General features: G+C 54.2%; 2 protein-coding genes and 1 long non-coding RNA gene across 17 annotated transcripts in view; 2 read left to right on the top strand and 1 right to left on the bottom strand.

The window, feature by feature from the left end:
* TPCN1 (two pore segment channel 1) overlaps positions 1-11,136 on the top strand; it is a 64,171-nt gene extending 53,035 nt beyond the window's left edge. For 9 of the 11 annotated variants that reach the window (XM_033408724.2, XM_004281455.3, XM_033408725.2 and 6 more), the window contains 10 exons: positions 165-272; positions 1,290-1,361; positions 1,903-1,992; positions 3,390-3,505; positions 4,255-4,301; positions 4,857-4,925; positions 5,124-5,208; positions 6,353-6,492; positions 6,687-6,767; positions 8,407-11,136. In XM_033408724.2, coding sequence (XP_033264615.1) covers positions 165-272; positions 1,290-1,361; positions 1,903-1,992; positions 3,390-3,505; positions 4,255-4,301; positions 4,857-4,925; positions 5,124-5,208; positions 6,353-6,492; positions 6,687-6,767; positions 8,407-8,526 — 928 coding nt within the window. In that variant the 3' untranslated portion in view covers positions 8,527-11,136. Of the gene's footprint in view, positions 1-164; positions 273-1,289; positions 1,362-1,631; positions 1,663-1,902; positions 1,993-3,323; positions 3,506-4,254; positions 4,302-4,856; positions 4,926-5,123; positions 5,209-6,352; positions 6,493-6,686; positions 6,768-8,406 lie in introns of those variants that run through there. The other 2 variants (XM_049697754.1, XM_033408726.2) reach the window with 2 other exon arrangements.
* Positions 11,137-11,359: 223 nt separating this feature from the next.
* Positions 11,360-22,719, bottom strand: part of SLC8B1 (solute carrier family 8 member B1) — a 31,495-nt gene continuing 20,135 nt past the window's right edge. For 2 of the 5 annotated variants that reach the window (XM_033408731.2, XM_033408732.2), the window contains exons 13-17: positions 19,442-19,563; positions 17,744-17,897; positions 16,878-16,958; positions 15,651-15,715; positions 11,360-12,565 (exon numbers count right to left, since the gene is read on the bottom strand). In XM_033408731.2, the coding sequence (XP_033264622.1) occupies positions 12,368-12,565; positions 15,651-15,715; positions 16,878-16,958; positions 17,744-17,897; positions 19,442-19,563 (620 nt within the window). In that variant the 3' untranslated portion in view covers positions 11,360-12,367. Of the gene's footprint in view, positions 12,566-15,650; positions 15,716-15,835; positions 15,938-16,773; positions 16,959-17,743; positions 17,898-19,441; positions 19,564-22,719 lie in introns of all 5 variants that reach the window. The other 3 variants (XM_033408733.2, XM_033408734.2, XM_033408735.2) reach the window with 3 other exon arrangements.
* LOC117197286 (uncharacterized) lies at positions 16,864-17,901 on the top strand. Its single transcript, XR_004477850.2, has 3 exons — positions 16,864-16,986; positions 17,177-17,284; positions 17,764-17,901. It is a non-coding gene; the product is annotated as an uncharacterized LOC117197286 (long non-coding RNA).

Raw genomic sequence — 22,719 nt, 5'->3', positions numbered from 1 at the left:
TGGCTGGCTGTGGGCCACTGCGGGGCCTGTGGCTGCCTTTGCGGTGGTTGGCGTGTGGGCTCCTTGGAAGGGAGTGCTGGGCACAGGGCCGAGGAGCCACTGGCCGTCGTGAGGGAGGCTAGGGGTGAGCCGAACAGACCATGGCTTCTCCTCCTCCCTCCCAGGTTCGACTTCTTCGTCACAGCGTTCGCCTTCCTGGGACTGCTGGCTCTGGCCTTCAACATGGAGCCTTTTTATTTCATAGTGGTCCTGCGTCCCCTCCAGCTGCTGAGGTGACAGGGCAGGGCTGGGGTTGGGAGTGGTGGGCAGGGGAGGGTGGGGAGAGCCTTGAGACTGGTCTGGGGAGTGACCAGGAGCCAGAAGGCTCACAGGCCTGGTGTCAGGGGTGGCGCGGCCCCTGCAGGAGCACCTAGTGTGGGTGGGGGGAGGGGGGATGGTGGGGGCCTTGTCTCCACCTGGGCAGGTGTGCCCACCTCCTCACATCCTGGGACCAGTTGCCTCTGACTGTGGAAGAGAAACGTGGCTCAAGGCTCCAGTGAACTTGGCCTGTGCTGGTGTCGGCTGCAGCCACAGAAACACACGTGCTCAGAGTCATCAACCAGAGAGCCACGGCCTCTGAGGGTCCAGAGGGACTTTCGAGCCCCTACCACAGCCAGCCGCGATTGTCTGGCACAGTCCCTTGTCAAGAAAAACCCTCACTTGCTCTCAGCTTTCCCCCAGGGACCACCGTAGGAAACCAGCACAAATTTGTGGAGATCCGTGGACGGTGTCCCTTACTAGTTAGAGATCTCTGTGTGTCCTCAGAAGGCTGGTTTTCCTCTAGAATATCCAGCTGCGATCCTATTCACGTCCTGCCCAGGAGGAGAGGTGGAGGTGAGGGACAGGGCGCCCCTTTCTTACCTGGAGGAGCTGCCGCACTGCAGGCTCCTCTGCAGGCGCGGCCTTCTCCCCTCCCAGGGTTGCCGCAGCGTCCCGGGCAAGGCCCCACCCCGCCCCTGGCCTCCGGGCTTCATCCGGGAGCTGTGTGGCCGCCGCGCCTGCTCACGAGAGTCTTGCCCTGCCTCCTTTCAGGGCAGGGCCCGTCCAGCCGCGATGTCCTGGCGCCCCCGCTGCCCCTGCCCAGGGTGCGAGTCGCCCGAGCTGAGTGCCCGGCTGGCGGCTCTGGGGAAAGTAGGCTCTCAGGTGGTGGAGAGGCCCCGGGCCTGCCGCGCCCCACCTGGTGCTGTGGACGGAGGGGCTGCGGCCACGCCCAGCACCCGTAAGTGACCCAGCCCGCTTCCCTCGCTCAGGTTGTTTAAACTGAAGAAGCGTTACCGCAACGTGCTGGACACCATGTTTGAACTGCTGCCCCGGATGGCCAGGTACTGCCCTGCCTCTTGGCCCCCAGGGCCAGGCGTCCTGAGGCTTGTGCCCCCTCGGGGTGGGCAGCTGGGTGGTCTCGGGGGGAGGGGGAGGGGGAGTCCCAAAAAGGACGAAAATCGAGGGCCTGACAGGGTCAGATCTCTTCAAGGAGACCGAGACCTTGACCACCACAGGTCTCCCTGGTTCCACGTTTCTCCACTGACCTGTCTGAAATAGTAGGGAGGGCAGGGAGCTGTCAACTCACTTACCGCCTGTGTCTATGTTCACAGGTAAGGGTCACCTGTGAGTCTACCTTCACAGGTAAGGGGTGAACCGCTGGTAGAGGGGCGTCTGGTAATAGAGTCCTGATTCGAGCCGTTTTCTACCCCAGACCTGGATCCGAGGCCCCTCCCCTGCAGGCACTGTCCAGCTGGTGCACCTGGCTAGGGGCATGCGTCTCCATCAGTCAGCTCAGGGGTCTGAGGATGCCGGGGCCGCCGGGCGAGCTGCTCTCTCCCGCCGGCCCTCCATCACCCTGTCTCTTCTGACCCTCCTCCCTAGCCTGGGCCTCACCCTGCTCACCTTCTACTACTCCTTCGCCATCGTGGGCATGGAATTCTTCTGTGGGATCCTCTACCCCAACTGCTGCAAGTGAGTACGCAGCGGGGCCCCCAGCCCCAGGCAGCCTGCGTTTCTGGAGGAGCCCAGCCAGGACTGGAACGCTGACTTCTGATCCCTCAGGGGCCCACCTCCCCAGGCCACAGCACCCTTTGAAGCCCTGAGAATCACTTTGCTTTGCTTCCAGGGCTTATTAGTTCAGTGCAGCAGCTAAGGGAGGGGGCCTGGAAGCAGAGGGTCCTCTCTGAAGTGAGGATGTCTGAGCAAGTTTCCCTGTCCCCCAGGCAGGGTCTAGGAGCCACTCTCCAGCCAGGTCTCCATCAGCTTACCCTTCGGGCTGGGCGCCGGCGGCTCCTCCAGGACCGGGAGCAGCCTGGGGCCCGAGGCCGCAGTCCCACAGCTTCCTCCTGCTTCTCCCCGGGGGTGACTGGGGACCTGGGCAGACACATCAGCTAGGGGTGGCCTGTTAGGATGAGGGCAGACACATGCGGGAAGGTCTCTGGGGCAGGGATAGAGAGCGGGGGACACAGCCTCCCTTGATCACTCCCTTTCCTCCTAAGCCCCCATGATGAAATCCGTGTGCTCTGCCATTCGTTCTCCATCCAGTGTTCTCTTAAAATTGGTCCTTATGGTTTCAAGCGCTGATAAAGAAAGTTCTCAGAGACACTGGTAGCCGTTTTGAGCGTCAGGCTAAGCTGAGAACCAGAGCCTGTAGCAGTGGGTCACAAACCTTAGGGCACATGAGAATCCTCAGGGCCGCTGCTTAAAAGGGCAAACTCCAGACCCCACCCTGCGTGTCCGACACAGGCCAGAGGCTCAGGACTCTGCCTTGGGAACAAGCTCCCTGGGGGCCCGAGGACCAGGCTTGTCAAAACATCCCCGTGAATTACAGCAGATCAGCCGTAGGAGGTTGGCAGGAAAGTAGCAAACAAGCTCTCAGAACAGGGGCAACCGATTAGAACAGAACAGAACACTCCAGCCAGGTGCTGGGGAAAGCCCGAGGAGGGGAGGACCCTTCTCGAGGGCTGCCGTTGGCACCCGGCCTCCAGGGCAGATCCCAGACTGGTGGGGGCAGGGGGCTGGGGGCTGGGGGTGGTGTTCGAGGAGGCACTGCCTTTGTCTCCCCTCCCAGAGCGCCGGGCTCTGGCAGCTGAGAGCAAGAAGGCCTGGCTGGCGGCAGAGAAATGCCAAGTGAAGGTGGAATGGGGGGCAAGTCTGGGCGTTCCCACCAGCACCCTGGGGACTCCCCTTGAGACAGGAAGACAGGCAAGGGAGCTGGGGGCTCGGCAGGAAACCAGGCTGGGCCAAGAGAGATGGTCCTCAGTCAGACCTTGGTTTGCTTAAACTTTCTGTACTTTGTTGAGGTGACCAGTTATCTTGTGACCTTCCCACTCAACCCTCTGTCCCCCCGCCCCGTCTGCCCCGGCCAGTACGAGCACAGTGGCAGACGCCTACCGCTGGCTCAATCACACCATGGACAACAGGACCGTGGTGGAGGAAGGCTACTACTATCTCAACAATTTTGACAACATCCTGAACAGCTTTGGTGAGTGCGGAAAGCCCAGGCGGGCCATGCCCTGGGTACTGCCTTGGTCACCGCAGGTCCCAGGTGGGGCGGAGCAGAGCTGCCCGAGGCCTCCCCATCCCGAGCCATTTGCCATACTTCCTCGAGTCCTCTCTGGCCCCAGTGGAGCCTGTGGTTTGCCCAGCCTTGGGGGTACAGTGCAGGCCAGACCCCAGGGCTTGTTTCCTGTTACTTTTTCAGCATCGGGAGAGCAGCAGAGCTTCATGCTTGGCTGGGAGATGGGTGCAGCCCGATGCTAGGGAACCAGCCCCCTTGTCACAGCTCCACAGTTGCAGGGTGGGACCTGGCCACACCAGCCAGCCACAGTGTCCTGCATTACCCAGGCCAGGCCCACACAGCTCTGCTCCTGGCTTCCATGGAGAGGCCGGGAGGCCAGACACAGCTTCTCAAGAGGAAGGGATCCCCTCACGACATCCCAGATCTATGCCAAGGAAGGTCCGGGGACTCTTTCCCCAGTATCTCCACCCCTGGTCCATCACGAGCTGCTGAGGCCAAAGAGGCACCCTTCTGGGGACCAAAAGGCCAGGATGGCAGCACTCCCTGTGGGGGTGGACGCTCAGGACGCGCCGTGGCTGCTCTCGGGAGCTCACAGGCCACCCCGGCAGACAAGTGCGTGGTACCCAGGACAGGTGGAGAGAGGCCGCTTGACACTCACTTTGCAAAAGCAGGTCTGATCAAGATGCTTTCTGTTTCTCCCTTCCCTTTGGCAGTGACCTTGTTTGAGCTCACAGTTGTCAACAACTGGTACATCATCATGGTAAGGACCTCCGTCAGCTTCTGGGGGCATCTTCCCACCATTCTCTGAGGCCAGCTCCCGTCTCCCCTCACGCAGCCTGGGGCGCACTGCTCTCCCCGTCCCCCGCGGGGGCAGGGTTCTGCAGGGACACCACGGTATGGCCTGAATCCCAAGAGCCTCCCCCTCTGCACTTGCTGGACGTGGCCTTTGTGCCTGCTTTCCACACACCCCCCAGCAGCCAGGAGAGGCCAGTTAGCCTCTGGGTCTCTGTCCTGCTCCCACCACTGTGAGGGAGACTTTTCAGTCAAGAAACAGTGTGGCAAGCGTGGCTGGTTGGTTGTTTTTTTCCATTCCTTAATCTCTTCCAAAGGTTGGCCGTATCGGTCCTGGGGGGAGTGTCCAGGCCTTAGGAGCTCAGAGGGATTTTTAGACCCAAGGGAGCAAGGTCCCCCTCCTTCGTCTTCCACAACCGATCAGGAAGGGTCTGTAGAGAGCAGGGGCCACGGAGAAGCCTGCATAGACAGCGACCCGGCCCCACCCCAGGAGCTCGCTCACTCCCTGCTTCCCTGTCTCCAGGAAGGCATCACCTCACAGACCTCCCACTGGAGCCGCCTCTACTTCATGACCTTCTACATCGTGACCATGGTAGGTCCAGGGACACAGAATGCGCTCCACCCTCCTCCATCCTCCAAGCCTCCAGCTGCCCCTGCTTATCGGGCAGCAGCTCAGGGAGGAGGGGGCCGGGGACACGTCTGACCGGGCTCTGTCGGCTCTGGGGCCCGCAGCAGCTCACGCCCCCCTCATTCCTCTCTCTTTCTGCTCGTCCTCTCCATGCCTGGCCAGGTGGTGATGACTATCATTGTCGCCTTCATTCTCGAAGCCTTCGTCTTCCGCATGAACTACAGCCGCAAGAACCGGGACTCAGAAGGTCTGTGCAAGTGGCTGGAGCAGGGGCGTTTGCCGCTTATCTGTCTGTCTGTCCAGTCTTTTGGCAGTTCAGCTTACTGATCTGGCTTAGCTTGCTTTCTTTTTCCCCTCAATTTTATTTATTTTTGGCCGCGTTGGGTCTTTGTTGTTGCGCGCGGGCTCTCTGTAGTTGTGGCGAGCAGGGGCTACTCTTTGTTGCGGTGCGCGGGCTTCTCATTGCCGTGGCTCCTCTTGTTGTGGAGCACGGGCTCCAGGCACATGGGCTTCAGGAGTTGTGGCTCGCGGGCTCTAGAGCGCAGGCTCAGTAGTTGTGGCGCACGAGCTTAGTTGCTCTGCGGCATGTGGGATCTTCCCGGACCGGGGCTCGAACCCATGTCCCCTGCATTGGCAGGCAGATTCTTAACCACTGTGCCACCACCCAAGTCCTGGCTTAGCTTTCTTGATCTCTTATTTGCATTGATTTTTCAAATACTAAATGACAGAAAAATGCACGTGATCTCATTTAAAAAATCAGAACAGTACAGCCCGGAGATCAAGAAAAATCACAGGCTGATTGTGACCCCAGCAGCCCTCTGTCCCGCCTTCCTCATCTCCCCGACTGTTCATCCTTAGCTGTTCCCCCTTTTAGTTGTCGTCTCCGCATTTCTAAACCCCGTGTTTGTCCTCTGGCTCTTGATTTAAACGGTGTAAATACCGTTGACCACAGAGCCTAATACTACTTGCTTCTGCAGCTTGCGACCCCTTGTCTCCCTTTTCCCGGAGTGCATCACTTTCTGCCTAATGATCCTTCATTCTTGCCAGATTCTCCATCAGAACTGCCACATCCCTGTTCCTACTTGTTTCCAAATCTCTGTCCTCTCAGACTACCTGATCATTTTCTTTTTGCTCGGAGACTCCCTCCTGAAACCCTCTGTCCCCTGTAAGCTGGTGGCCTGACCAGTGCTCCTGACAGCCCCAGCAAAGGGAGGGGATGGGGAGGGACGTGAGTTCCAGATGGTGGGGGGAGGTGGTCGTGCTGATCCAGAGTTTTGCTGGGAGAGGGAACCTTAAGGCCCCCGTAGGGCGCAGGGAGGATGGCTAAACCAAGCCAGACGGGGGGCTCTGAGTCCCAGGCTCCTTCCCCCTGCCACCCTCCTGTCCTGCAGTTGACGGCGGTATCACCCTTGAGAAGGAAATCTCCAAAGATGAGCTGATTGCTGTCCTGAAGCTCTACCAGGAGGCCTGGGGAGCCGCCTCTGACATCGCCCAGTTGCTCAAGATCCTCTCCCAGATGGAGAGATACGAGGTGGGGAGCGACAGGGCCTCGTCCCACGGAGGGAGCGGGCTGTGGCTTAGTGCAAACACTCCCCCGCTGTCCATCCCCTCAAGTTTTGGTGACACTTTTGGGGGGCACCGTTGCAGAAGCCAGAAGGGGGGGTGAGGCCGGGCGCCAGGACCTTGGCTCCAGCTGGTCCCTGCAGCCTTTCTGTTCTTCTCTAGCAAAATACCTTGGTGTTTCTGGGACGGAGATCGAGGACCAAAAGCGATCTGAGCCTAAAGATGTACCAAGAGGAGATTCAGGTAGGAGCAGCCCCGGCCGCGCTGCCCAGATCCTCCTGTCTGGGGGTGGTCCTCCCGCTGCTGAGCAGAGGCTGCTCTCGGTCCCCATCTTGATGTGTGGGGAGCTTAGTGGGGAGCTGTGGGATTATCTGTTGGGACCACTACCAGTGGACCACTGCTCGGGTCGGCGGCGGGGTGGGGGGGGCTTCAGGGCTCAGCCTTGAACCCTTGAAGCATTCCCCAACATAGGCAGCCACCCTGTCCACTCTTCCACATATGTCACTGACCTCATCTCATTCTCCTCCTCTGAGCCAGAACAGCAAAGGAAACGCGTACAGCGGGAGACGTTCCAGGCAGAGCAGGGAGCATGGGGGACCCTGGCGAGCTGGCCTGGACCGGCCTCTTCAAAGAGGATGGTCCTTCCCACATCCAGCCAGACGTTGCCCGATAGGAACAAGGGCCTGCTGCGCCTGGCTCTCTTGGGGTTTTTGATTGTTTTTGTTTTCTAATTTAAGAGAAGGGAAAAAAGTCAGATATTTTTTTGCGAACTCTCCCCGTCTTCCCACATTGGCTGCTAAGTGAAAGAGCTTGCGAAGCACCCCGTGGGCTGGCGCTCTGCAGCCCAGACAGAGCCATGGACTGCGGGCCACCCATCCGCCCAGGCTCCCCGCTCCCTCGCCAGCCACTGTGACTATGCTGTTTTCAGGCTGGAAACCCTTGTTTCCCTGGGACAGTGATGACCAGGGTCCGAGCCCAAAAGGCCGGGAGGCCGCAGTCCCGAAGCGACTCGCACCTTATCTGTAAAAACACAAGGGGTCTGGGCGAAGACCTGGCGAATCACTGCACTCAGAGTCACAGAGATGAGGAATCAACATGAGCTCTGGTGTCATAAAACCCGGGTTTGATCCCAGGCTCCGTGACCTTGGGCAGGTCACGCAGCCCATCCCCATCTATGAGAGGGGGACAGTCCCTGCCTCATGAAGCAGAGGAGGGGACGGCACTAGACACGCCGCCGGGCCGTCCACTCCTGGCCTCAGTCTCCCCCTCTGTGGAATGAGGGGGCACAGAACTAGGCCATCTCTCTAATTTTTTAAGCTCTAAAGTTCTGTGGCTCAGACTCTTTAAAAACATAGGGTTTATATTTAAATTTTCTCAATTACCTGAATACGTCTGTCCCTGAAAATGTCGGATGATATAATGATAATAGTCTTAGGCGGGTGAGCTCTCACAGCCGTTCTGGAGGGCAGCAAAGCAACCGGGGAGTTGGGAGATGCACTCAAGCTTCATACAACTTTATACAACTTCTGAGCTTCGGGTTTCCTGGGTGTAAAATGAGGACACCCAGCTCAAAAGGGATAACACAGGGGGTTGGCGAGGGGGTGGGGGGCACACATCCCTTTGTGAACCACACAGATCATGTTCACGAGTAAAGGGTGTTATTACTACCTGGGCCTCACTGAAAGCAGGCACACTTGACAAGGAGGTTTGCAAATCTCTAGTTAAGAAGGGAAAGGTTGCATCGTCATTTTTCTATTTAGGGTCCTATTCAGAATTCCCAGCAGGTCTGGGAGGGTCACAGCACTGCCCAGCCTGGGTGACCCCGTTAGGCTGGGGGGCAGGGCTGGGGCCCGCTCAGCACCCTGTCTGCTCTCTGCCTTAGGAGTGGTATGAGGAACACGCCCGGAAGCAGGAGCAGCAGCAACGACAGCTCAGCGGCCGTGTGGTCCCCACCACCCCGCAGCCTCCAGGCAGCCGCCAGCGCTCCCAGACCATCACCTAAGCCCAGCCTGCAAAAGCCATCTCTTCTATGCAATAACACAATAGTATTATTTTACTACGATGTATCAGAATAATGTGTGTATATGTTTTATATATATATACATACATTCATAAATATGCAAATATTTATGTATAGGAAAAAGGAAAGACAGGCAGACAAGCTGAGGTTTGGTTTGTACCCACCTTGCCCTGTTAACCCCAGAAGTCAGTTTCATTTTGGGGGGATCAGGCCACTAGGAGCTCTTCTTAACATGGAAAGCTCCAGAAGGCCCCTTCACGAGAGCACTTGAATGGCTTCTGCCGATCTCTGCAGGGCTTGCCTTCAGCGTGGGCCAGCGTCCCTAGGCCAGATCCATACCGTCTTCCTGATGCTGCCTTCAGAATCCCGCCCAGGCTGACAGCTAGCTTCCCCACTAACCTGCCTGTGGCCCACATCCTGGGCTGTCTGTGTTCTGCTTTAGGGACAAAACCACTTAGGAAGGAAAGAACCCACATCCTTGGGTTGGTATGTCTCTAGATATAATAATGAAACTGGGCGTTCCCTTGGGGGACCAGTACCCAGCACCTACTGGAACGAGTGATCCAGGGCTGTGGTTATTCTGTATGGTCAGATCTCAGCCAGTGCCAGGAGGCGAGCGAGGCCGTATCCCAGCTCCATGAGCCTTCTCACCTACCCTTCTTTTGGTTTCAACCCTTGTTGCTGAAAATCCTCCTAAGATGGCCTTTGGAATCACAGCCCAGTAGGAGGAGGAAGACGGGCAAGAGGCCAGGCCGATGGCTACCACCCAAACCAGGTCCTGAAATGGGCTTTTTCTCCTTAAATCCCTTTTCCTTGGGATCGTCCTGTTTAAGCAAAGAGACATTTTGGTTAATTCAGGATTCTGCTAAAGACAACAGCAGATCCTTTCACGTGGGTGCATTTGCTGGAAACGGGAACAGAGAGCACAGAGGCTCACCTCAGGCTGTCCACGGCTGTCCACGGCCGCCCTGCGGCTGAACCCGTGGTCTCCTTGGCCAGCTCCCCCCTCACCTTGAGCAGTCGCCCTCCGTGGACCTGACTGAGGTAGGGCTGGGGACACGGCTCACCCCGAGGTTTCCACTCCCCGGAGTAGGTTCAGGTGGCCTGTCAGTTTCCTGAGTTCCCCAGGGACCTTGGGAGCGTTCTCTGAGGTCAGGATGCAGTAGGAGCTTGAACCCATAGCAGGCTGTCGGCGTTGGCAGCTCCGGTGAGCGGTGGTGGCACCGGCAGAAACAAGCAGGGTCAGAGCAGAGGGAGCCTCGGCTCAGCTCTCCTGGGCGGTGAGCCTATCTCAGTGCAGGCAGCAGAAGTGGCAGAAGCAGGGATGAAAGGGGCCGGGGGGGGGGGAGGGGGCAGGGGAAGCGGCCTGCACTGGGCATCCTGCCCCAACCCCCGCTTTCCAGCTGCCTCCACTGCCTCTGTGACTTAGGGAGGCGGGTGGGCAAACTCCCTCTCGCCACATCCTCTTCCCAGCCGGGCAGGGCCTGATCCCGGGGTGTGGTACCCCATCCCCACGGCCAAGTCTTCTCGACTGTGGCCTTGGACGGGCTGGTCCCATGGCCAGCACCACACAGCTCTGCCCCCTCACTAGGGGAGAAGTGGTGGACGTTTCTGTTTTTAAAGCACAGCCCTTTAGGGAAACAACGAATCACTGAGAACCACTGAGATTCCCCAAGGGAATCGGGAGACAGACGTCCTCTTTTCTCTCTGGAGGGCCACGGGCCATCGCAGGCAGCTCGGCACCGAGCCCCAGGCCAGAACCCCTTCCCCGCTCCGGAGAAGTAACTTTGTTTGCATATTTGGGTGCCTTTCAGCTTTTGTTTATTGAAATGGGCATTCTGGAAGCAGGAGTCAAGGGGCGGCTCTCAGAGGAGGGCGTGAGTCCCCCAACCTCAGCATCTGCCCCCAGGAGGCTGAAACCTGGGAGGGGCACCAGGGAAACTGAGCGCAGCCCCCCAGCCCCCAGGGTGAAGGCTAGTACCAGGAAGAGTGGGATCTAGTCCAGGCCTCCCAACCCCATCCTGTGAAAGGCCCTGGTGTTAGCCAGGGACGGGATGAAAGCCAAGTGGCAACAGTGCTGAGGCACCAGACTCCAGCCACTGGTGGGCACCCTCATTACTGAGGCTGAGGACAGCTGCCCCTTCGGGGTCACTGGGGGCCTCCTCAGGTTGACCCTCCGACTTGTACACAGGCCATCGAGCAGGGAGCGGGTGTCACCCAGCGCTGTGAGCTCTGGGGACCCAGGACATCCAGCTCGGATGCCCTCTCACCTCCCACGTCAGCTGACCCCCACCAAGGTGAGATGCGCCACACCACCTGGGTCACACCACCTGTGTGTGGGTCTGGGTCACACCACCTGTCAGTGTCTGTGATGGCCCTGGGCCCCTGCCCCGCTTTCGGGGGGACACCATCTGGCCCCTCCTCCTTGCTTCCCTCCCCCAACCCAGCCTTACTCCACACCACGTGACAATCATTTTGTACAGACAGAGGGGGCGACGCTGTAAGGTTTTTGTACAATGGGGATTTGTTACCTGGAAAACCCACCGCGTCTCCGGATTTCTGGCGTATTAATAAAAGAGCCTCTGCTTTGTACACGCGGCTGCTGCCTCGTGACTTCCACCAGGCACCATTCGGTGGCTTCTGAGATCGTGGGGAACAGGGAGAGGACCCATCCATGCCCATTCCTGACCCCACCTCAGCCCCACCCCTAGACATGCCACCAAGTCCAGATCCGTCAGGGCCAAGCGCCTTCGGCCCTGGAACCGACCACTCGTCAGCCTGACCCAGGTTAGGAAGAACCAGTAACAGCCGGCTGTATGTTGTTTTCTGTTTACTTGAAATATTTAATAATTTTTTCATTGGAAAAAAAGACAACTGAGTCCCTTTACTGCCGGCATAAGGCATTGAGCAAACAGAAGCGCTGCTTATTGAAAAGGCGGGTCACTGGCTGACAGCAGGAAGGCGCCCGGGAGCGCTCATCACCCTCCCAGGAGGTCGCAGGCAAAGCAGCCCCAGCCCAGGGCTCCCCCTGAGGTAGGCACAGGGCACAGTCACACTGACTCCTGTTTTGCGTCTGGGGAAACCTCCGAAGCCAGCAGACAGTTCTAGAGGCAGCCTAGAGCTGTGCTGTCCGACACGGCAGCCACTCGTGGGCCAGTGCCACTGGCTGCTATCTTGAAGTGATATATATTATCATTAATTTCACCTTTTTCTTTTGGCTTTATTAACGTGGCGGCTAGAAGATTCAAAATTAGGTACATGTCTCGCATTCTATTTCTGTTGGACAGCGCAGCTCTAGAACTCAGCCCGCATCGGCCCGAGGCCCACAGCACACAAGCTGTTCTATCTGACAGGTCCGAGTCACCCTGACTCCCTGAACACGGGTTTGGCAGCCCTGAGAGAAGCAGCAGGAAGGCGACAGGGCGTGACTGTGGGGAGGGGCCTGGGCCTCCACAACTGTCTCCAGCCCTGAACTCTGGGGTCTTCCAGCCTGGAAGGCACCCAGGCATCCCCTTCGCCCCAGACCCCAACTTTCAAGAGGCTCTGGAGATAACGCAAGGAAGTCTACCTGCTGCCTGGAACTCTGTCCACAGGGAAGCCCAGCCTCCGCAGCCCCAGAAACAAGGTTTAGCTGACCTAACTGCACACAGCGGCGACTGGGAAGCTTTAGCAGAGAGCACAGCCCCACGAGTGCACACCCCGTTCACGGTCTCGGCCTTGGCCACGCTCGCCTGAGCGGGTTCGAATGAAGAAACTTCATCCTCCATCTCACCGCCTGCAGCGACACTTCCCGACCACCAGGCGGACCCCGACACAGCTTCACTCACACAGTTTTCAAGTGAATCACTCCAAACTCGGTGAGCAGGGCCACCAGGAGGAAGGTCAAGTACAAGAGAAGCAGGCAGCAGCCGTAAACTCTGTTCAGCTGGAAGCACTGCAGTGGGACCGAGACCAGGGAACAGACGAGGCTGAGGCCTAGGGTGCCAGCCAAGACCCACACCAACAGTCCATCAGGCTCCAGCTGCGGGGAACACGGGGAGAGAGGCTGGGTCACTGCAGCCGACAGTCAAACTGAGGTTTGAGGGCCCCTCGTTAGGGGCCAGGGAGGGACTTCTGGCCTGCCCAGTGGGATGGCATCCCGCACCTTGAAGTTCAATGTTTTTAAGCCACCTGGTATGTGGTAATTTGTTATGGCAGCCCCAGGAAACTAATTCATATAGGTTATATATATATATATATATATGTAGATGTAGATACGTATGTATATATAAAAATATGCATATATATGTATACATATATATATTACATGCAGTAGTTGAAAAATTCTCCAGCAACACAGAAGAATAAAAGGCAATGAAATTGTCCTCTTCCTACTTCTCTCCCTTTCAGATTTAGTTAGCATCTATCTAACATATATGGAAGACTTAACCCTAGGTGCTATGCTAGGTATATTACACCCACCTTAGCTACCAGTCCACAGTGAGGAAACCAGTACAGCCGACCCTTGAACAGCACTGGTTTGAGCTGCATGGGTCCGCTTATATGCGGACTTTTTTCAACAACTATAGTACTTGTATTTTCACTTCACGATCTTTAAATTAAGCGTGGGGGGGGGGGTTGGTGTTGAATCAGAGATCACAGTACGTGGAATCGAAAGAGCTAGGGTTTGAGTCGTGACTCTATGCAAACTCTTTCGGCATCCTGTCCCCCGTCAGTCATTTATCAGTTCCTTTGCTTTTGAGGCAGAGATAGCAGTACTCAGATTTGCGACTGTGTCAGGGACCCAGCACCTCTAATTCCCATGTCGTTCAAGGGTCAGCTGTAGTACGTGACAGAGCCCAAGTCCGAAGTCCAAGCTCATACCCTACCCTGTCTCCCCATACAGTGATACGTGTACCCACAGATGTGTGGGTACACGTGTGCACATACAGGCCTGTCCATCCATTCTGAAACCACAAATGGGACCATACAATAGGTACGTGTGGTTAAGAGCAACCTGTTTTTCAGCCAACCATATGCCACGGACATCCTTCTATGATGACCTCTCACGATGCCCTATGTCTTATGCAATTAAAAGCAGGATCACAAAGGCAGTGGAATGCAGACAGACAGACACACACCCCCCACACGCATTCCACAGGGAACCAGAGAAAAGAAGTAGGGCCCTCAGGGGGCCAACCCCTAAAGCCTCATTATCAGAAGCCGCCTGAAAATCGAGAATGAAAGGAACCTATTAAACCCCTGAAGAGTATAAACAAAATTTGCAGACAGAGGGTGTTTACCCCTTAGAAAAGCAAACTTTTCAAGCATAAGTAGCTATTTGCTTATGGGCGTGGCCACTGTGAAAGGCCGCCCTGCTGCCAGTTAATTACAAGTCAGCCGCAAGAATCTGTTCAACAACTAGCTGCCTCTTGGAGAAAGAGGTGGGCGACTTTGTTCCCATTGACGACGCCATCATTCAGCTGCACATTCCAAGTGCTTCCACGCGATTAGCCTTAAAACCAGCCCCTGGGCCACATCCCCTCCCCGTCTCCATCCTTCTCTGGTTTGGCCTCTGAATCCAAGTCCTTGGGAATGCAAAGCTGGGGCCCAAATCTAGGTTGACCCTGCCTTGCACGGGGTGCTGCTGGCCCTGCGCACCATTTCCAAAGAGAAAAGTTCACTTAGGAATCTCGATTTCTTCTCTAGAAATGCTGGGTTATCTGGCCACAGGAGGCCCACCTGAGCCACCCACAAGATTTGGTTACCTGCCCTGCAGTAGTGTTTGAGTTTTCAACCTTGTTGGAAACGTGTTTCCAAGTGTCCTAACCTTCATCGGTCCCCAGGGAGCATGTTTAAAATGCAGGTTTCCAGCCCCCAGCCCCTGGAATGCCTGGGTCAGGAGGTCTCACACGCTCCCAGGAAATTCCTGGGTGCCCTTGAACCCACAGAAACTCTGCTGCTCAGTGCATTTCAGAACTTCTCCAAATCTATGGAGATCCCCCCTTTCTGGGCTGTTGCCAACATTCTCTCTCACCCCAGGCAGTGGTGGGATAAGGTGTTCAGCCTGGCCCGTACCTCATGTCTGCTTATCCAGGAAGCTTGTGGTGGTGGTGGTGGTGGTGGTGGTGGTGGTGGTGGTGGTGGTGGGGGGGGGGGGCATCAACCCCATTTCACAGGTGAGGAAACTGAGGCTCAAAGATCCTCAGAGTCCTGATTCATTCAAAGTCACATAGCAAGAGACTTCAGTGATGAGACCAAGACCCCAATCCTGGGCCTTCCCGCCCCTTTCCCTCAAAGCTACATCTTAATTACTCTGTGACCTTGCAAGGAATACCTTTTTTAACCCCATATGCAAAATGTTTTTAAGATATTCTACACATCAGACATGTCGCAAATGTAGACAAGTCCTCTCCCCAGTAAGTGTCATCTACTGAGATGTGAATGGTCTCCGGTCCAGAGAAGGGAGGGGGAAGAGGAGGACCGGGAGGAGGGGGAGGAGGAGGGAGAGGGAGGAGGGAGGGAGGAGGGGGGAGGAGGGGGGAAAAGGGAGGGGGATGAGGAGGGAGGGGGGATGAGGAGGGAGGGGGGAGGATGGGGAGGGGGAGGAGGAGGGAGAGGGAGGAGGGAGGAAGGAGAGGGAGGAGGGAGGAAGGAGGGGAGGAGGGGGAAAAGGGAGGGGGAGGAGGAGGGAGAGGGAGGGAGGAGGGGGTGGGGGAGGAGGGAGGGAGGAGGGGGAGGGGAGGAGGGAGGGGGAGGGGGAAAAGGGAGGGGGATGAGGAAGGAGGGGGAGGAGGGAGAGGGAGGAGGGGGAAGGAGGGGGATGAGGAGGGAGGGGGAGGGAGGGAGGAGGGAGGAGGGGGAGGAGGGAGAAAGGAGGGGGAAAAGGGAGGGGGAGGAGGAGGGAGAGGGAGGGAGGGGAGAGGAGGGAGAGGGAGGGAGGGAGGGGAGAGGAGGGGGAGGAAGGGGAGGAGGAGGGGGAAAAGTGAGGGGGATGAGGAGGGAGGGGGAGGAGAGGGGATGAGGAGGGAGGGGGAGGAGAGAGGAGGAGGAGGGAGGGGGAGGAGAGGGCAGGAGGAGAAGAGAGCTTTATGAGGAGGCCCCTGCAGAAGCATCTGGCCACTCACCTCCACCGCCACGTGGCCCCTGGAGATCTGCAGCAGGCAGCCCAGCCCCACGCCCACCAGGATATCTGCAGCCCAGCTCAGGAAGTTTGCCAGAACATAACGCCGCATAACCCCGACCACACAGCCCACTGGCTTTCTTTCTGACCTCTGGCTGTGCTCCCCCCTCTCCCCAAAAGCCACCCTACCTGAGGAGACCTTATCCAGTTTTAGCGCCTCTAAGAGAGTCTCCAGTGCACATTTTGCCTCAGTCTGTAAGGATCGCAGGAGGTGACAGAAACGCTTGGTACCTGGTAAGATGGAGAAATGGGATGCGAGGCGAAGTGACCACCCACGGTCCACTGGGGAGACTGGTGACGGAGCATGTCTCGGGGCCACCTCTAGGGGTTGTTCAGGGGACACTGCTCCAGCCAGGGCTCCGTCCTTCCCACCCCAACCTGGCTTTAGGGCTGTGGTCAGGAGAAGCCACAGCCCTAAAGCCAGGAGCGGGTCACAGTGAGCACCGGGAGTGACAGACAGCAGGAAACGTGCTGCACACAGGTCACACAGCTGGCGTGCGGCAGCGCTGAAACCGGCACCCAAGACTGGCACCCAAGACTGTCGAGATTCAAAGCCCTGTCTTTTTCACAGCCCCAGGCAGCCTGACCCTGCCTTTTCTATATAGACCAAGGGGTGGCAAATTAAAGCCTGCAGGACAATCCGGCCCAAGGCCTGCTTTTATTAATGAAGTTATATTGGGACCCAGTCACGCCCATTTGTTTATGTATTGCCCATGGCTGTTTTCACATTACAACAGCAGAGTCGAGGAGCTGCAAAAGAGATCCTATGGTCCACAAAATCTAATATATGTACTCTCTGGCCCTTTAAGAAAAAGTTTGCCAACCCTGACATCTACAGACCATGACATCTGTAAGCAAGAGGGAGGGGTCTTCCACAAGCTTAGTGCGTGGGCACCTACCAATAATACCTCTGCCCTAACAAGACGAATGTCTGCCATCACTGCTGTTTGCCAGGTGCAAAGCACTTCTGTCACCTCATTCAATCCTTATAACAACCTATGAGATCAGTCCTCTCAATATCCCCATCTTTACAGATAAAGAAGCTGAGGATCAAGCAGATGCATCACCTGCCCCAGGTGCCCCAGTGAAAGCCAATCTGGGGTGGGGGGGGGGGCGTGGAGCACACCCTCGGCTCCCAGCACTGAGGGCAGGGCGGTCCCAGAAAGGATACTGAAGATGATGCCACCAAAACAGGCCGAGAACGCCATCCGCGGGTAGCCCTGGCGGGCCAGCGTGAGATCTGAGAAGACATCTGCGTGGAAACACGAGAAGGCCTTGAGGTGTGCAGGGCTTCCCCTAGCCCTCCTTGTTCATTCACCCCTTCATTCTACCCACAGTCATTCAGTCAACAAACACTGATGAAGGTCTGCCTGGCTCTGGCACTAGCTGGCTGGGTGCTATGGGAGGCCACATCATCCCGTAAGACACAATTCCCTTCTTAATTCCTTCTACCTGCCTCTTTTCCACCAGGGGCAACTCTGAGGGTGTGACATGCCACCACCAATCTTTCACCCATGTCCCGTCTGCTGCTAGCACACACAGCACCTCGGGGCAAATGAGGAAAAGGGGCCCAAAAAGGTGAGTGGAAGGAGAGCTAGACTTTGGGCCCCCTGATCCCTTGTCAGGATGCTCTTGGGCAGTGTACAACCTGAGCAGCCCTACTTGGCAGCTCTAGCTAGAGAAGGATATCTGTATGTATGAGTGAATGCCTACCCATGTCGCACACCCACGGACACATTCCTCCTGGTTGGCTGCAATGAGCTCCATGTCCTGCCTGAAGTCTGGGGAGCCACTGAGTGTCCATGCATCAGAGAGTGGGGAAGAGGCTGGGGGCTTCTACAGAGCCTCCCGGCTCAGGTACATTCCGGGCCATCCCACCCAGATGCCCAATGATGGTCACTCCAAAATGACGGGCACTGACCACCTGCTGAGGGCAGATGCACTGGACGCCCCTACCCACATGCAATTCTGTCTGGAGGAGCAAAAAGCAGTGAGGTAGCTGTGCTCATTCTAGAAGCCCACCCGGCCCCAAGTCACCTCCAATGCTGTTCCCCCAGGCCAGCAGCGTGAGCCCGAGGACAGTGTTGCTCAGCCGGAAGACCACACCCAGGGACCGTAAGACGTTCACCACCTCCGTGGCAGCTGCGTTGATCCACAGGGCGCTGGTCAGGAAGCCCAGGAAAGCAAAGAGCTGGGGGAGGGAACAGGGACACAGCCTTAGTTCCTCAGCTATAAAATGGGACAATAACAGTACCTACTCCGTGAGGTTGTCATGAGCATAAAATGAGTTAGTAGATGCAAAGCAGTTAGAGCCTGGCATATATTACGTGCTCAATAAAATGCTAGATCAATATTACCATTTTGTCAAAAAGGAGTTCACCATAGCTTTCATCAGATTTCTAGTCTATGGACCAAATGCCATCTCATCACCAGAAAAAGAAACTCCATACCCGTGATCAGTCACTTCCCAGCCCACCCAACCTTCCTCCCAGCCCCTGGCAATCACTCCCCTATTTTCTGTCTCTCTGGATTCGCTTATTCTAGACATGTCATAGAAATGGCTTCACACAATATGTGGTCCTTTGTGACTGGCCTCTTTCACTCAGCATCATGTTTTCAAGGTGCATCCACCTTGGGACATGTGTCAGTACTTCAAAGACTAGTAAGAAACACTGCCTAAGACCATTTCTCTAAATAATCAATTGGCTGAAAATTCAACTTCCTTTGGGCTGGTACATCCATTCAGAGTTTCTGAAAATAGAAACTAGAATTTTTAAAAGCAATAATTAGGAAAAAAAAAGAAAAAAATTAAGTAAACTTCTGAGGAAAAGGTCTCTGGACAAACTACCTAAAATTTTTTTAACATCCTGCAGAGGTGAGAGAATGGGAAAAAAACACCCCCAAAGACCAAACAACTCCATCACTGGAATGTGATTATTAGGAACCCAGGTGCTTCCTAGTTAGGATGGTGGAAAAGAGTCTGGTAGGTCTTTAAAAAGGTAAACATACAGTTCACATTTGACCCAGCAGTTCTACTTACTCCCAGGAATACACCCAAGAGAAATGAAAGAATTATTTCTACAGAAAAAAATTTAAAGCAATGGTCATGGCAGCATTATTCATAATATCTAAAAAGTGGGAAAAAAACCCAGGGTCCATTAATGGATGAATCGATAAACAAAATATGCTATATCTGTATAATCGAATAGTATTCAACCATGAAAAGGAATGAAGTACTGATACATGTTACAACATGGATAAACCTTGAAAACATTTTGCTAAGGGAAAGAGGGCAGTTATAAAAGACCACATATTGTATGATTCCATGTATGTGAAATATATAGAACAGGAAAATCTAGAGAGGCAGACAGCAGACTCGTGGTGGCCAGGGGATGGTGGGGAGGATGGGGAGTGACTGCTACTGGGAACAGGGTTTCTTTTTGGGGTGATGAAAATGCTCTCAAATTGTGGTGATGGTTGCACAACTCTCTGAATATAATGAACACCATTAAATTGTATACCTCAAACGGGTGACTTGTATGGTGTATGAATTATAGCGCAATAAAATAAAGCTGTTACCAAACGAAGTGGACCCTGAACAGTAACAAAACTCCTTAAAAGTGGCTTTAAAGACCTGTCATGGTGGGAAGTGATTAGCGGCCAAATTGTCCCAGAACATCTGCCCAGGAGACCTCAGTGTCCCCTCTCCCGGCTTGGAGAGTCTAGGTTTCTTACCCAGTGAAGCCTGGGGGGCTCACTGTTGGATGTGGCAAAAAAGGTCACTGCAGCCAAGGCTGTGCCTGCGATCACCACCACGGCCCAGACGGGAAAGAGGCCACCTATCTCATAGACGCCATCTGCAGAGGGACGAGAAAGGGAGCTGGCACTCTCCGTGGCTTCAACTTGGCGCCTCTTCCTGGAAGCCCCCTAAGAATGACTGAGATGCTGTGGAGGGGAGACCCATGGATAAAACCCACAGATAAAATTCGATTGTTTGGATATAGGGTAGATACCTCCTATGTGCCCAGCCCTGTCCTAGACACTTCAGGGAGACAGAGAAATTAAAGACACAGCCCCTGCCCGCAAGCTACTCACATTGGAAAGAAAAGACAGACACATGAAAAACACTCTCCAGCCTTTTGTTGTGGAGCTAGGATGGGAATGGCTAAGACTACTCACCACCACTACCCTTTCCCGTGCCCATGGCAGACATCACTAATCAACCATGATGCTTTGGTCCAACTGAGCTTCAAGACAGCACCCTCCAGCCAGGCATTACCAATGGATGGGCATCACTCCATGAGATGAACTGTACAGTCAAATACAACCTTAGCCACTGATCCTGGCTCTCCTGAGAAGTCTACTCCACAAACCAATCCATTATAAAGTTACGAAGGTTCCAGAGGCTTCATATAAAAACACCGAAGGGAGGAAACCCTGCAGGCAGGCAGAACACTCTAGAATTCTCCACATACCATCCTTTCACCACTAGTCTCAAAGGCAATGGATGGTTCAACTGCCCAGGCACACGTAACAGGACTTTCCTTTTGTTCTTTCTTTAGTCTAGCTCATGGGCTCACAAACATCAGTGGGCATAAGGATTACACGGGGGGGCTGAATATATAAAATTGTGTGCACAATACACTGTGGGAGACTTTCAGGGGGTAATTTTGACGGATGTGACTTTTACTTATAGAGCTGGCTTTGGAACCTGACGCCTGGGTGAGAGGGCCTTTCTCTGTATTCCCCATTCCTGCGTTAGAGGAATTTCAGCAGGTGGCTGGGGCATGGGGTAGTCAGGAAGGACTTCTTGGCATGCTGAGGATGTGAGCTGAGTCATAAGCAGAGAGGGGCACAAGGGTTCTACAGGAAGAGGGAAGAGATGGGTGGGAAGGAATTGAGCAAGTTCGTGTCATCAATAGCAGAAAAAGGCCTGGAGAAGGTGGTTGGCTCAGGGTCTCAGAGGCCTTGAATGATAGTTGGAGGACATGGGCTTTTTCCAAGAGGCACGCGGGAGCCATGGAGGTCTTAGAGTGGAGGAGTGACCACAACATGTGAAAAGTGGCACTTTAGAAAGATGGCTCTGGGGGTGGCCTAGAGAGGGAGGATGGAGGTTGGCAGTGAGATTGGGAGGCTTGGCTGGTGGACACGGCCCTCCCCCCCGCCCCAGGCAGGGCTCTCTATCTCTACCCTCGATTCTCCGCCTTAACTTTAATCAATGAAAATAACCCGCTCCTGATTAATTCTATCAAATGCTTATTAACCGGAAGCATTTTTGCCGGATTTATTATCTCCAGCAACATTCAGTTCCCCTAATAACCATACGGTTCTACCTAACGTTAACTGCCCTGACAGTGACTGTCCTAGGCTTTAACTTTAGCACGTGAAATTAATCTTACTACACAAAACTTAAAATTTAATTACCCCTCAAGCACCTTCAAATTCTGCAAACTTGTAGGGTATTTTCCCACTATCATACACCGCGTACCACCCTAGTTAAATCTATCAACAAGCCAAAAATCAGCATCTTCTCTCCTAGACCTAATCTGACTAGAGAGAGTTTTACCAAAAACCACTTCCCTTATTCAATTAAAATTTCTCTACACTAGATTCAGACCAAAAAGGTCTAATCACACTATATGTCCTATCATTCCTCATTACCCTTACTCTAAGCATAATTTTATTTAATTACCACGAGCAAACTCCATAATAACCACAATACCGATAAGCAGTACTCAACCAGTAACAATCACCCGTCAAGTACCAAAACTATATAACGCTGCAATTCCTATGGCTTCCTCGCTGAAAAAAGCCAGAATCACCTGTATCATAAATAACCCAATCTCCTAGTCCATTGAACTTACATAAACTTCCACCTCTTCGTCTTTTAAAACATATAGCACTGTTGAAAATTCTACAATCAGTCCTGAGAGAAGTATTCCTAAAACAGTCTTATTAGAAACCCAAACTTCGGGACTTCCCTGGTGGCGCAGTGGTTAAGAATCCGCCTGCAGGGGACACGGGTTCGTGGCCCGGTCCGGGAAGATCCCACATGCGGCAGAGCAACTAAGTCCGTGCGCCACAATTACTGAGCCTGCGCTCTAGAGCCCGTGAGCCACAACTACTGAAGCCTGCGCGCCTAGAGCCCATGCTCCGCAACAAGAGAAGCCACCACGATGAGAAGCCTGCGCACCGCAAGGAAGACCCAACGCAGCCATAAATAAATAAATTTATAAAAAATAAATAAATAAAAATAGTTAAAAAGAAACCAAATTTCAGGGTCAGTAGCCACAGCCATTGTATAACCAAATACTACCAGTATTCCCCCTAGATAAATCAAAAATAGCATTAAGCCTAAAAACGAACCACCAACATTCAACAGAATTCCAAAACCAACACCACCACCCACAATCAACCCAAGTCCTCCATAAATAGGTGAAAGTTTTGAAGAACACCCCACGAAACTAATCACAAAAATAGTACTCAAAATAAATGTATGTTATCATTCTTACATGGAATCTAGCCATGTCCAATGACATGAAAAATCATCCTTGTTATTCAACTATAAGAACACTAATGACCAACATCTGAAAATCACACCCATTAATAAAAATTATCAACACACTCATTGATCTTCCAGCCCCATCAAACATTTCATCGTGATAAAATTTTGGTTCTCTAGTAGGTATTTAATTTTACAAATCCTGACAGGCTTGTTCCTAGCAATACACTATACATCAGACACAATAACCACTTTCGCATCAGTGACACACATCTGCAGAGACGTAAATGATGGATGAATCACTCGGTGTATACATGCAAATGGAGCTTCCATATTCTTTATTTGCCTATTTATTCACGGAGGACATGGCCTATATTATGGGTCCTATACTTTCCTAGAAACATGAAATAGTGGAATTATTCTGCTATTCACAGTTACAGCCACTGCGTTCACAGGCTATGTATGACCACGAGGACAAGTATCATTCTGAGGCGGAGAAGTCATTACCAAC

The sequence above is a fragment of the Orcinus orca genome, chromosome 15 (assembly GCF_937001465.1).
Source record: "Orcinus orca chromosome 15, mOrcOrc1.1, whole genome shotgun sequence".
NCBI classification, from domain to species: Eukaryota; Metazoa; Chordata; class Mammalia; order Artiodactyla; family Delphinidae; genus Orcinus; species Orcinus orca.
This window is presented reverse-complemented; position numbering and strand designations above follow the sequence as displayed.